The following is a 12,621-nucleotide window of genomic DNA, read 5'->3' as shown; positions in this document are numbered from 1 at the left end:
ATTTTAAGTGGAACAATCCCGTCATACATCATTGTTGCATAATTTTAACCGTTTACGCAGCGAAGGCAATGGAAGCTCTCAAAACTAATAATTTTCCCCGTTTTTGCAACATGTTTCATTACTGCTTCGCTCCTATTGGTCATAACGTGATGATATATAGCCTATAGCACTCCAGAAACAAAGGGCTATCCAACACAAAAAGATTTTTTCAGTTCAAACCGGTAGTTCCTGAGATTAGCCATTACTGCTCCGCTCCTATAGGTCATAGCGTGATGATATATAGCCTATAGCGGTCCACAAATAAAGGGCTATCCAACACAAAACGAATTTTTCAGTTGAAACTGTTAGTTCCTGAGATTAGCTATTACTGCTCCGCTCCTATTGGTCATAGCGTGATGATATATAACTTTGAGCACTCCACAAATAAGGGACCATTCAACACAAAAAGATTTTTTCAGTTCGAATCGGTAGTTCCTGAGATTAGCCATTACTGCTCCACTCCTATTGGGTATAGCGTGATGATATATAGCCTATAGCACTCCACGAACAAAGGGCTATCCAACGCAAAAAGAATTTTTCAGTTTGGACCGGTAGTTCCTGAGATTAGCCATTACTGCTCTGCTCCTATTGGGTATAGCGTGATGATATATAGCCTATAGCACTCCACGAACCAAGGGCTATCCAACGCAAAAAGATTTTTTCAGTTTGGACCGGTAGTTCCTGAGATTAGCGCGTTCAAACAAACAAACAAACAAACAAACTCTTCAGCTTTATATAATAGTATAGAAGTATAGATTAACAACTGAAGTTAGCTAAAATTGAGTTTCTCGAAGCCGACCACTATTTATGTACTATGTATTTTGAGACTATGCAATTTTGTCGCGTTCGCGATTCACTTTCACTTTTGTTGAGTTTCAGAACGCGATATTAGATCCTCCAACGCGCACGCGAATTTGAACTTTATGCAGCGGTAATAAATTACAAATTGACTCTCCATTTTATTTAGAAAACGTTTGTATGGGAAATAGAAAAATGCTGTTTTGAGGATTTTCCCGGCAATTATTCGAATTTTTCTCACCTTTTTAAATCTTCCCTAGACCTCCACGAATAATTCAAGACCAAGATAAGATAAATCCGTTCAGCCGTTCTCGAGTTTTAGCGAGACTAACGAACAGCAATTGATTTTTATATATATAGATACATACAACGAATTTTCGTTTTTCTATATTATATTTATTTGCGACTAGACAAGCCAGACATTCTTACCAAATAACAAAGATTCCTGACGAAAATGATTTGTGAGGCTATTAAAATAAAAAATCACTCACAATAGAGAAAAATGGTTAGAAGCCTGGGAATCTGTTATACGTTTAATTAAAGTGAAACCCAAAAGACACACTGCCAGACTTCAAGACACTGTGGGCTCATTCTGCGTTGATCGGACCGTCAATATCTAAAACAATTAAAACTTTTGCATAATAGGGGACCGGCCTATTCTTGATTTTGTACATTATTCTATATGTAATGGTTAATAATACGAAAAAGAAGCACTCCTGTGAAAACTGCATAAAAATTGGTTAAAAAATGAGCGAGTAATTCATATTCAAAATATTGTAATGTGCAGAAGTGGGCGCAATGAGGGGATGTCGTTTCATCTCTTTCTTTCGCACGCTTCGTAATTCCCGATGACGTCACATGTGGGTATTTCGTCTATTTTCTGTTTCTTGTTAATTACCCCTTCCACCGAAATTCAAAGACATAACTTGTTGGTTTTTACCGGATTTTAATAATTCCTTCCGTGTTATAATTTATATTATGTCAATATTTGATAATAGTAAAGAACAAAAATGAGTCCGGTACCCTATTTTAAAATATAGCTAGATTTTGTAACTTTGAGTTTTCGGCGACCAATACCTGAGCCTCCCCCCCCCCCTTCCCCCTCCCGTGATCATGAAGGCTGCTGTCTTAAATACAATATAAAAAACCACGATAAAATTCCGAAATATAGTTACATTTTAATGTAAAATTCGCGTAAACTTAAAAAATCATTGTGCAATTTTATTACGTCACAATCTATATGTAATTACAACAATTTGTTAGAAAACGTTTCGTTATTCCATTAACAGTAATAGCCAAATATTTTGCCTAAAATATGACATTTATATTGTTACAACTTTCATAGCTTCTACTTTGTTGCTTTAATTTTTACAGTTCATTAAGAATTGCTGTGATTCATACAAAAGCCGAATGTAATTTCTTTAAAATTTTCTCTCTAAACAGGTCCATTCGAAATAAAAGGTCTCAAGATAAATTCACATTTAGGAGCTAACGTTAAATGGGTTGAGCTAGACGCCCTTATCTTTGTTTACGGACAATAAGGACTATTTTGATATAAAGCTTTTTTTTCTAATCTCATTTAAAAAGGTTTAAAGTTAAAAAGTTTTTATACACAATAGCGATACGCAGATCGCTTGGTCAAGGTCTAAAGGCTTGAAAGCTGAAGTAGACATTCCGGTAGAGAGTTCGGTAAAACCCTTCGTACCCGTTGGTGGTATGCGTCTTGTATGCGAAGAATCATCTGGGTAGGTACCGCCATGTCTATTTCAACCGCCAAGCAGCAGTGGACATGCACTACTGTATTCCAGTTTGAGGGACATTATCGTCAATGTGATTACTGAGGACTGAGGCTTAATATCTTGTCTTAGAGCGATGAGCACAGTAGAGTACCACGTAGTATTTTGTAATTCTTAAAAAAAATACTTTATTTATCACGTAGGCAACAAAGTTGCACTTATGATAGGTCAAAACAATTTATAAGAATAATTATTATTATTTGTGAATACCACTCAAGATCACTTATATAAACAGACATTTTAAATTAGGGATAAAATTTTTATGGAATACAAGGCATAAGGTAAAACAAAGTAGCCAGCTCAGGTTGGCAGGTAGGGGGAAATATAATGCTAACTCGTCGCGACCCTCGCAGGTGAGGACATGAGTCCTAGCCTAGCTAACTTACCAGCCTTTCACTAGCTACCTAAGCGATGACTATCCGAAGAAGAAAGGCAGAAAGAAATTCTGTACGGCGTTGTGGAATTTATGGTTGATCGTATGGTCTAGCATCAGACGAGCAACGTGCTCGTCTTGTCTTTCAAGAAAAAAAGTCTACCTGCACCCATATCTTATGCACCGACTATGAACTTATGCTTACCCGACTCAGAAAAGTTGTAAATAAATACGTACTATTTGTCCTAGATATAGTCAGTCACTACAAATAAGAAGGCGTAACGTTGCGTTAGCCAAATATGAATTTCGGGTTTTCCTAGGTACTAAATAATCCATCAGTGTTGGCTTCATTGCATCTGATTGTCACAAGGTCGCGAATCAATGTAAGAGAGAGGCTATTCGAAGTCCTGTTGACTCGCACTTAGACTGCCCGATTCGCTCCAGTACCTACTAAGAGCAGTAAACATTATTAATGAAGTTGGGCGAAACTTAGATATCTTTAATTGTACACTGGCGGAATTCATAAGGGTAGCTATAGAAACTCTAACTAATAATATATCGACTATATGAAATACCTATACATAACTATCTGTAATGATTTTTTATGTTTACGCGAATGTTAGACATTAAAATTAAACTATTTTTCGGATTTTATCGCGGTTTTAATTATTTTAGTTTTCTCCCAAAAAGACAAATATAAAAGAAAGAAAACTAAAATAATTAAAACCGCGATAAAATCTAAAAATAGTTTAATTTTAAAAAGTAATTAAGTCAATTCAACATAACTGTTGCCTCTATCGATCTAATTTTACATCTCACAAAAACCACCAAACACCTCTCTTTAAAATCTGAAAAATGCATTTTCCAAACTTTCTTATAACGACGGGTGTAAATCAATTCGTTCTCCCGCGGGCTTCGAACCCGCAACCCGCCGTACATCAAGCGGATAACGAGCGGCCGGCCCGCGGGGAGACTTTAAAGATACGCGATGGAACCTATCCACAAGACTGTAAACTTTAGCGAATGAAAATGTATGTAACTATCTGTTTTCGCAGTCCCATCGGGATCACCATATTTTTTATATACACACACCGCAAAATGACCCTTATGCAACTGGTGGTAAGTGGAGTTGGGTCTAGATAGATTGTCGACTGGTGAGAACTGATTATCCCTCGCCCGTCGACACAATTATGCCGGCCTGTTTGAACCGGATATAGATTGAGGGCGAATTTGTTCAAAAGGTAACCAGGGCAAGAAAAATGCCTTAGTTAACAAATCGCGGTCAATTTTACATGATACAAAAACTAAGACAAACGTAAATAAACATAAAAAGGAAGCCGGTAGGTATCTGGTTTCTTCACTATTTTCCTCCGCCGCTTTAAAAAAACTACACATTATGAAACACCTTCCTCTTGGGATAACTAAGTCGACAAAATATAAGTGAAGAATACTAACACTGACATTCCTCCTGACTATGATGGCGACGCCTCCGCCGCGGCCGGGCTTCGCCCCCGCCGGCCGGGGCACACGCCCCACCAGGCATCTATCGTGCGGGTAAGGTATCTCGGGTTCTATATCCTCTTCGTCTTCGGAACCTATTATAAAAAAAAACAGTAGGTATTTAAAACAAGTACCTATTTAAAACAATTAATATTCATTTTTTTCCAATGGCACCCTTAGTTAACTGGTGGTACGTCTCTCTTATGTGAGAGTCCGCCTGGGTAGGTATCACCGCAAAGTCTACTTCTATCGCCGCAGTATGTAGTCACTGTTGTGTTCTGGTTTGAAGGATATTGTAGCCAGTGTAACTATAACAATACTTTGTAATTCAAAGTGCTACACAAAGTACCGGAAAGTCGCTGAAATACCTTCGTTATTGTTAAAAAAAAAACAATAGTACATAACGCTTTGAACGAGAACCCACTCCCGCCCTTGTAACGCATCGTAACGCTTTACAAGAAGCTTTAGGATCTATTTTAATATCTTAGGAGTTAGAGTAATATACGCTGTTGACTGTTCAGTGCTTTTTGTATTTTGTACCTATCGTGACCCTTAGTAGTAAGGTAGTTAGGTATAAAATACTTTGACACTTCACAGGTCCTATAAATATTAATTGCGAAATGCATATTTTGTCCTGACGCGGATCTTGATGCAAGCAGGGAATTAAATTATTATTTTTTTAATATTTTGTATTTATATGGAAACTAGCGACCCGCCCCGGCTTCGCACGGGTGCAATGCTGATACTAAATACACTACAGAAAAACTGTGAACGTTGTATATAAAAACATAGCGGCCCGCTCTGGCTTCGCACGGGTGTAACATAACAAAATAACAGTATTTTTTCACTATTTAATGGATGTTATTATACATATAAACCTTCCTCTTGAATCACTCTATCTATTAAAAAAAACCGCATCAAAATCCGTTGCGTAGTTTTAAAGATTTAAACATACAAAGGGACGTAGGGACAGAGAAAGCGACTTTGTTTTATACTATGTAGTGATAGTGTTCGGTGCAAATGTAATACCTTAATACCTTCATAAATAATAAAATTCGAAAATCAAAAATTGAAATGACTCGTGAAGGATTTGAACCTCCGCCCTCCGATGGTCAAGCAAATGTTTATATCGGCGCTCTTACCTACTGAGCTAACGAGTCTTGTTTGCTTCTATCCAATATACAATACTAATCCAGTGAAATGACGTCATATAAATATAATGTATTGTAATTTCAATCTTATGTGGCTGCAACAAGGTCGATTATCCAGTTACAAATACGAAGGTCATTATACGAATGGTTCATCTAAGCATTATAACATCGTTTATGTTAGCTGAAAATAGGATATAAGGAATATTTTTAAAAACAATAGAGTACCGGAGCCATTTTTGTTCTTTACTTTTATAATATAATATTTACGTTATATAAGTACAGAAGGAATTATTAGAATTCGGTAAAAAATCAACGAGTTAAATAAAGTCTTTGAATTTAGGTGGAATGGGTAAGTAACAAGAAACAGAAAAGAGGCGCAATACTAGTGTTGCCAGACGTCCCGTTTTTACCGGGACGTCCCGTATTTTAGGCACATTTTAAAAAGTTTCGGCGGGACAGACTGTTCCGTAAATCGATCGATCTACGATTGGCAAGTACGCACGCACACAATGTTCCCATTTTCGCACAAATATCAATACTTTTAATAACGGTTATAATTGTATTGATTGTTACAAATATGTTAAAACTGACTAGATCCTTTTAGTGTTGGATGGTCCTTTATTCATCGAAGGCTATAGGCATATCATCACTCTATGGCCACTAGGAACGGGGCAGTAATGTTACAAAAACGGGGAAAATTTATTACTTTTGACAACTTATTTTACGTACGCTGGGTAAATGGTAAAAAACAAATCAAATAAACAAACACTCCAATCAAATCTGTCTGCCTGACTGAACGTGATAAACTTAAAAACTGCCCAACGAATTTAGATGAAATTCGGTATGGAAATAATTTGACACCTTGGGGACTACATAGGCTACTTTTTATCCCGGGAAAATAAAGCGTGACTTTTAAAACAGAAAAATGTATCCCGATAAATCTATATCACGGGGGTGGAGCCGTAGACAAAAGCTAGTATATAAATTGTAGTGTACGTGAGTTAAACACAGCGGTCGGTTGCTAACTAGTTTATTGATTCAAACATCCTACCCTCATAATTACAGTACATCGATGTAGACTAATACAGTACATAAATAAATATTCATTTCTACTGTATTATCCAACCCTCTAATACTGCTATCGTAAAGCCGCAATGAATCAGCTACAAGAAGTATTATCAATTTACCTCTATGCTATTTTTGTCCGACCCGTATGAGTGCAGTTGAATCATTAGCAATCTTCGCGCTTGTTACTGGATAATTGACCTATTTACTTGCGCATTCGATCGAAATTATAATGCACTATGTGTGTGTGACGTCACATCACTTGAGTTGTGTTGTACATTAGGCGAGTACATACAAGACTCGTTAGCTCAGTAGGTAAGAGCGCCGATATAAACATACGCTTGACCATCGGAGGGCGGAGGTTCAAATCCTTCACGAGTTAGTCTTTTTCATACAAATGTGTCAATATTAATTATTTTACAAAACTGTTTCACAAATCATCGTTGGTGTTTCGTAGAGTATCAGTGTAAACACTATGGTGTAGTTTCAGGTCCTGGATTCGATTCCTGTAAATGTCTAGGATTGGATCATTCAAAGGAGGCGTACGGGAGGTACGTCATCAAATTAATCGAAACATTAATTTATTAGCGGCGATAGCCTAGTTGGGTGTGGAACGGACTGCCAAGACGAATGTCCGCAGGTTCAAATCCCAAGGGCACACCTCTGACTTTTCTAAAATCGTGTGTGTATTCTTTGTGAATTTATCGTTCGCTTTAACGGTGAAGGAAAACATCGTGAGTAAACCTGCACACCTAAGTAGTTCTCTATAGGAATTTCGAAGGTGTGTGAAGTCTACCAATCCGCACTAGGCCAGCGTGGTGGACTAAGGCCTAATCCCTCTCAGTAGTAGAGAAGGCCCGTGCTCAGCAGTGGGCAAGTATGTAACACAGGGCTGATATTATTATTATAGTTTAATTTAAAATCTTTGCTTTATTTTGTCGCTGTACACAAGAACAGAAAAACATTGAATATTTAAGTTTTCATATTGTATTATTGTAGATATCGTTTTAAGTAGATTTATCGGTATTAGTATCATCATGATATATTATCTCGTCGAAATGTTCCAGTATGTTTGTAAACAGTATAGTTGTTTCCAGACTAATTTTAGGACTAATGTTGAATGCCAACAGGCGGACGTTGGCGCGCATTGTGATGTTCAATCGTAGCGGAAAATAGACTGGAGTTAGATAAACCTACGTGCTTCCAGTATCTATGCATGGATTTTTCCTATATGTGTATATCTCAGTAGTAGAAGAGGCCCGTGCTCAGCAGTAGGCAAGTATATAATACAGGGCTGATATTATTATTATATATTAAACAGTATAGTTAGTTATAGACCGAAGACCAGGACCAAATTTGTATAATGATTATCGTAAATATAATTACATATTAAGTCATGTTTATTTGTAATTGGTAAACAAAATTGTATATATTGATGGGGGAAGACACTAGCTCCCGAGATACAGCTAACGCTAGTTCGGAAGCTAGGGTGATAACCTTTCTATGTCGAGTTATTATGTGCAAAATTAAATAAAATAAATAAATGAATAAATGATTTCTTACGTAATATGTAATGATACTTTGCAGCCTTACTCCCCCCGTGGCCACGAAGGCTGCAAAGTCTTTGAAACGTCGGGAGAAAACTAATACATTAAAACCGAGATAAAATCCGAAAAATAGTTTAATTTTAATTACCAAATTTGTGGTCCAAAAGTTATTACCAATCGGTAATAAGTTGTATTATTTGAAATATCCGTATGAGTTGTCATTAGATATTAATACATCTAAAAACTATATAGAAATATAAGAATTTATAGAATATATGTAAATATACGCATACAAATCACGATATGAAAATAATATGACGTATGTTACATTTGTGTTTTGCTATTTCGCGGTAGATCGAGGAAACATCGCATGAGCGCAAAATATTTGATATCATCCCAATGTTCACGCTATACAGGGGCATTTTGACATTGCATTACTAAATGAAACCACATACTCGTCTTCACTTTTGGAGATTGTGCCAAAAATCATCCATTAATAACGAATATTATAACCAAAAATCCTGGTTTTAGTTTTCAGATTTTTTGTTCATTTTGTAGTTTAATGCGAATATGACGTGTGCGTTGGTGTATTTCTGACTGAACGAATGATGTTGCCGCTGACACGAATTCTCTTTGAGTAGTATTAGTGGCATTAGGGCGCGTAACATTACTTATTATTTATATTGTTCGATACTTACACTTTTTTATTTTACATTTACGGCTCATGTAACTTACTGTAAAGCGTTATTTCCAAGTAGATAAGTATGTGGTTTTATTTAGTAACGCAATGCCAAATGACCCTATATATATCCCTATACGGCTAGTGCAACAAGCGAGTCGCGTGCTATGAGACTCACTCTCTACGTCCCGCTGGTGCTTGAGTATCCCGGGCAGAGGGTACCGTGCCCGCCCGCCGCTGCCGCTCCTGTACTCAGAGTCCTCGGGCTCCGAGCGCGCGTGCCACTTACACTTCTTCTTTCTTGCATTGCCGCTGGTATACTTCAATATCCTTGAATATATACTAGTAGTGGGTAGTTTTATCCTCTGAATAGCCTCGTCTAATCATTTTATTTCGACGCTGGGGCAATCATATCTAAGCGACAATCTAAACTTTTGAACAGACCGTTTTGAAGATTTGATTTTAATCGAAAAATCATAACAATTATATTAAAAATATAGTCTAATGATATTAAAATTGTCCTCGAACTACAAAACCTAGATCAAACGAAGTAAAAATATCTGACAAATATTTGTATAATTAATTTTCGTTATATGACTGTTTAACGGTGAAGGAAAACACCGTGATGAAACCTGCATACCTTAGAAGTTCTCTATAGGAATTTCGAGGGTGTGTGAATTCTATTAATCTGCACAAGGTCAGCGTGGTGGACTAAGGCCTAATCCCTCTCAGTAGTAGAGGAGGCCCGTGCCCAACAGTGGGACAATATATAATACAGGGCTGATGATGATGATGATGATATATCTTTTAGATATGTTTGCCTTCCAAGCACCGATATAATATGAAATTTAAGGTAAATAATAAGAAAGCATATTCACCATCAGTTTTGCTCGCAGCTCCGCCCGCGTGACAATAGTTATTCTAGGACAAAAGTCCCGCTATATATCATCCCGGGATGAAAGTAGACTTTTCCTTTCCAGGGTCTCAAACTATCTCCGTGACAAACTTCATAGAAATCAGACGCCCGTCAATATGTCACAGAGAATTGCTTTTGCATTTATAAGTATGGGTTGCATATTTAAAAAGCACTATGTAATAAACGTATCTAGAAAAATTAGTTTATTATATTTAAACAATCAGTCTTACTTATAAACTTGTTTTAGCGATATAGTCCATTGAAATGTTACATTTTTTAGGCCTTACCTTGCGTTTTTTAGAGGACGCAATTTTATTTTTTTGAAGTGTAGGGGTCAGTCTAAAGCTAAAACCAAGTTTGTGGGGTCGCGACCCTTGTCCCACGGCCGCCATCTTGAAAATAGAGGTTGAATTGGTTTTACGATGTATCTCTTAAACTATTTATCTGACAAAAAATGTATAAACATTTTTGTTGCAAATTAAATTCTCTACAACTTTGGTCTAGTAACTTTTGTCGTGGAACTATAAATACAAAAGTTATAAGCGAAAATGTTAAGAAATTCAATGTTAAGCAATGTCCATTGCAACGTCATCAGAACGTGTGTTTATAAGGTTCATAATACTTTTTTTGTACTCTCATTAATACCCAAATACCCAAAGGACCATTAGGTAACAAAAGATCATCTGCCTGCTATTATTATTATTATTTCTAACCTCTCTTATTGTAAGAATAGCTGATAATATTATGTTGAAGTTGTCGTTCAACTTATATCTTTTAGTTGTGCTCCATATTTCTGTACGTGCGGATGTATTTTATTCTGTTTTTAATTGTGAAGACGATTTCGAATGATTTTAGACACGATTTTAACTTTAGTAAAAACTACTTTTTTTTTATTAGCATTTTGACTTTTAAAAGACTTTTAAAAGTCAAAATGCTAATAAATAACCTACTTACGACAACTTCAACACAATATTATCAGCTATTCTTACAATAAGAGAGGTTAGAAATAATAATAATAATAGCAGGCAGATGATCTTTTGTTCCCTAATGGTCCCTTGGGTATTTGGGTATTAATGAGAGTACAAAAAAGTATTATGAACCATATAAACACACGTTCTGATTACGTTTCAATGGATATTGCATAACATTGAATATCTTAACATTTTCGCTTATAAATTATTTATATATAGTTCTACAACAAAAGTTACTAGACCAAAGTTGTAGAGAATTTAATTTGCAACAAAAATGTTCATACAATTTTTTGTCAGATAAATAGTTTAAGAGATACATCGTAAAACCATTTCAACCCCTATTTTCAAGATGGCGGCCGTGGGACAAGGGTGGCGACCCCACAAACTTGGTTTTAGATTTACACTGACCCCCCCCACACTTCAAAAAAATAAAATTGCGTCCTCTAAAAAACGCAACCCCAAATGTAACTTTTCAATGGACTAATAAGAGGTGATTAAGAATTGCTTAAATAGCTGTCAAAAACACCGATTTCCTAGTTTAAACCTTATTAAGAAGCAAGATGGCGGGTTTTAACTTACAGCTGATCGAGTAAATTTGTGTTTTAACTAAGCATAGCTTTGCGATTTTTTTATACTTAAGTAAGACTGTGTAAATATAGTAATATCATAGGAAATGCAACATTCCGGTCTCACTTTTCTTTTCCGACAGTGTTTCTTAACTGGTCAGGCCGGTATTTATGCTACACACAGACATTAAACTTATATAGTTAGTTATAGAGCGGACATCAGAACCAAATTTGTGCTCCAAAAGTTAAACTAATTGGTACTTAATAAGTCGCTGTCTTATTTGAATGTCGTATGACAAGATATCACAGCATCCTTAGATATTAATACAAAAATATTTTCAGAAAATATGCTAATGTGCGCGTTAAAAACATGCAAATAACGATATGGAAATAAGATGAAGTATTTTAAATTGCTGTTTTGCTATTTCATGGTAGATTGAGTACCTAACCAAAGCAGAAGAGCAAAATTTTTGTATGATCATCCCAAAGTCCGCTCTATATATTCTAGAATTCTTTGGCTACACACAACTTGGATCACAAAATCCAAAAGCTACTTACGACAATTTTTCTTCTTCTTAATACTTTCTACTGAACTTGAAGTGTCGTCGGTTTCCTCGGAGTCCGTTAAGTATGACACCTTACCCATTTTAGTTAATGATACTATGTTTCTATTTGATTTAACTGAAAATTTAATTTAATTGCATGTTTTTATTGCATTTTGGTTGATTTCATTATTTTTCTGACAATGTTTATGGCATATAATATATTATAATTCTCTTTGGTTTATGGTATGCAAGGCAACAGCAAAGAGAATATAATCTGGGCAATAGATTGTAAAAGTGACAATTAAAAAAAGCGCTAAAGAACATACCAGTTACATAACATAAATACTCCATGGCATAGCTCCGTTCATAATCCAAATAAAATAAATTCAATAAACACAAACTAATCACTTCCCGCCAAACAGAATTAATGCCAATTAACGCAGTTTGTTCAAATTCAGAACGTGCCTTCCTTTTTCGAAATTAGCCGCGACGGCGGGAACAATATGACAATATTCTAACTCTGTTTTACTTTTCAGACAATGGATACCGTATTTATTACAAAGCTAATAAAATTTATTGCGTGATGTAGAAGATTAGTATTTATTCTCTACTCCAGTTTTCCTAAAAAACTGTTGCTTAATTTCTGACTTCGTATGTCTATGTGCCAAATATCAT

At 35.9% G+C, this 12,621-nt stretch overlaps 1 protein-coding gene across 1 annotated transcript in view; it reads right to left on the bottom strand.

The window, feature by feature from the left end:
* The window catches only part of LOC115445894, a 24,097-nt gene extending 11,868 nt beyond the window's left edge, over positions 1-12,229 (bottom strand). Inside the window, exons 1-3 of the mRNA XM_037442048.1 lie at positions 11,960-12,229; positions 9,127-9,327; positions 4,462-4,601 (exon numbers count right to left, since the gene is read on the bottom strand). Of these exons, the coding sequence (XP_037297945.1) occupies positions 4,462-4,601; positions 9,127-9,327; positions 11,960-12,047 (429 nt within the window). The 5' untranslated portion in view covers positions 12,048-12,229. The remainder of the gene's footprint in view (positions 1-4,461; positions 4,602-9,126; positions 9,328-11,959) is intronic.
* Between the last annotated feature and the right edge of the window lie 392 nt (positions 12,230-12,621).

Source organism: Manduca sexta, chromosome 4 (assembly GCF_014839805.1).
Source record: "Manduca sexta isolate Smith_Timp_Sample1 chromosome 4, JHU_Msex_v1.0, whole genome shotgun sequence".
Lineage (NCBI taxonomy): Eukaryota > Metazoa > Arthropoda > Insecta > Lepidoptera > Sphingidae > Manduca > Manduca sexta.
The sequence above is the reverse complement of the archived record's forward strand: the minus strand, read 5'-3'. Positions and strand labels throughout refer to the sequence as shown.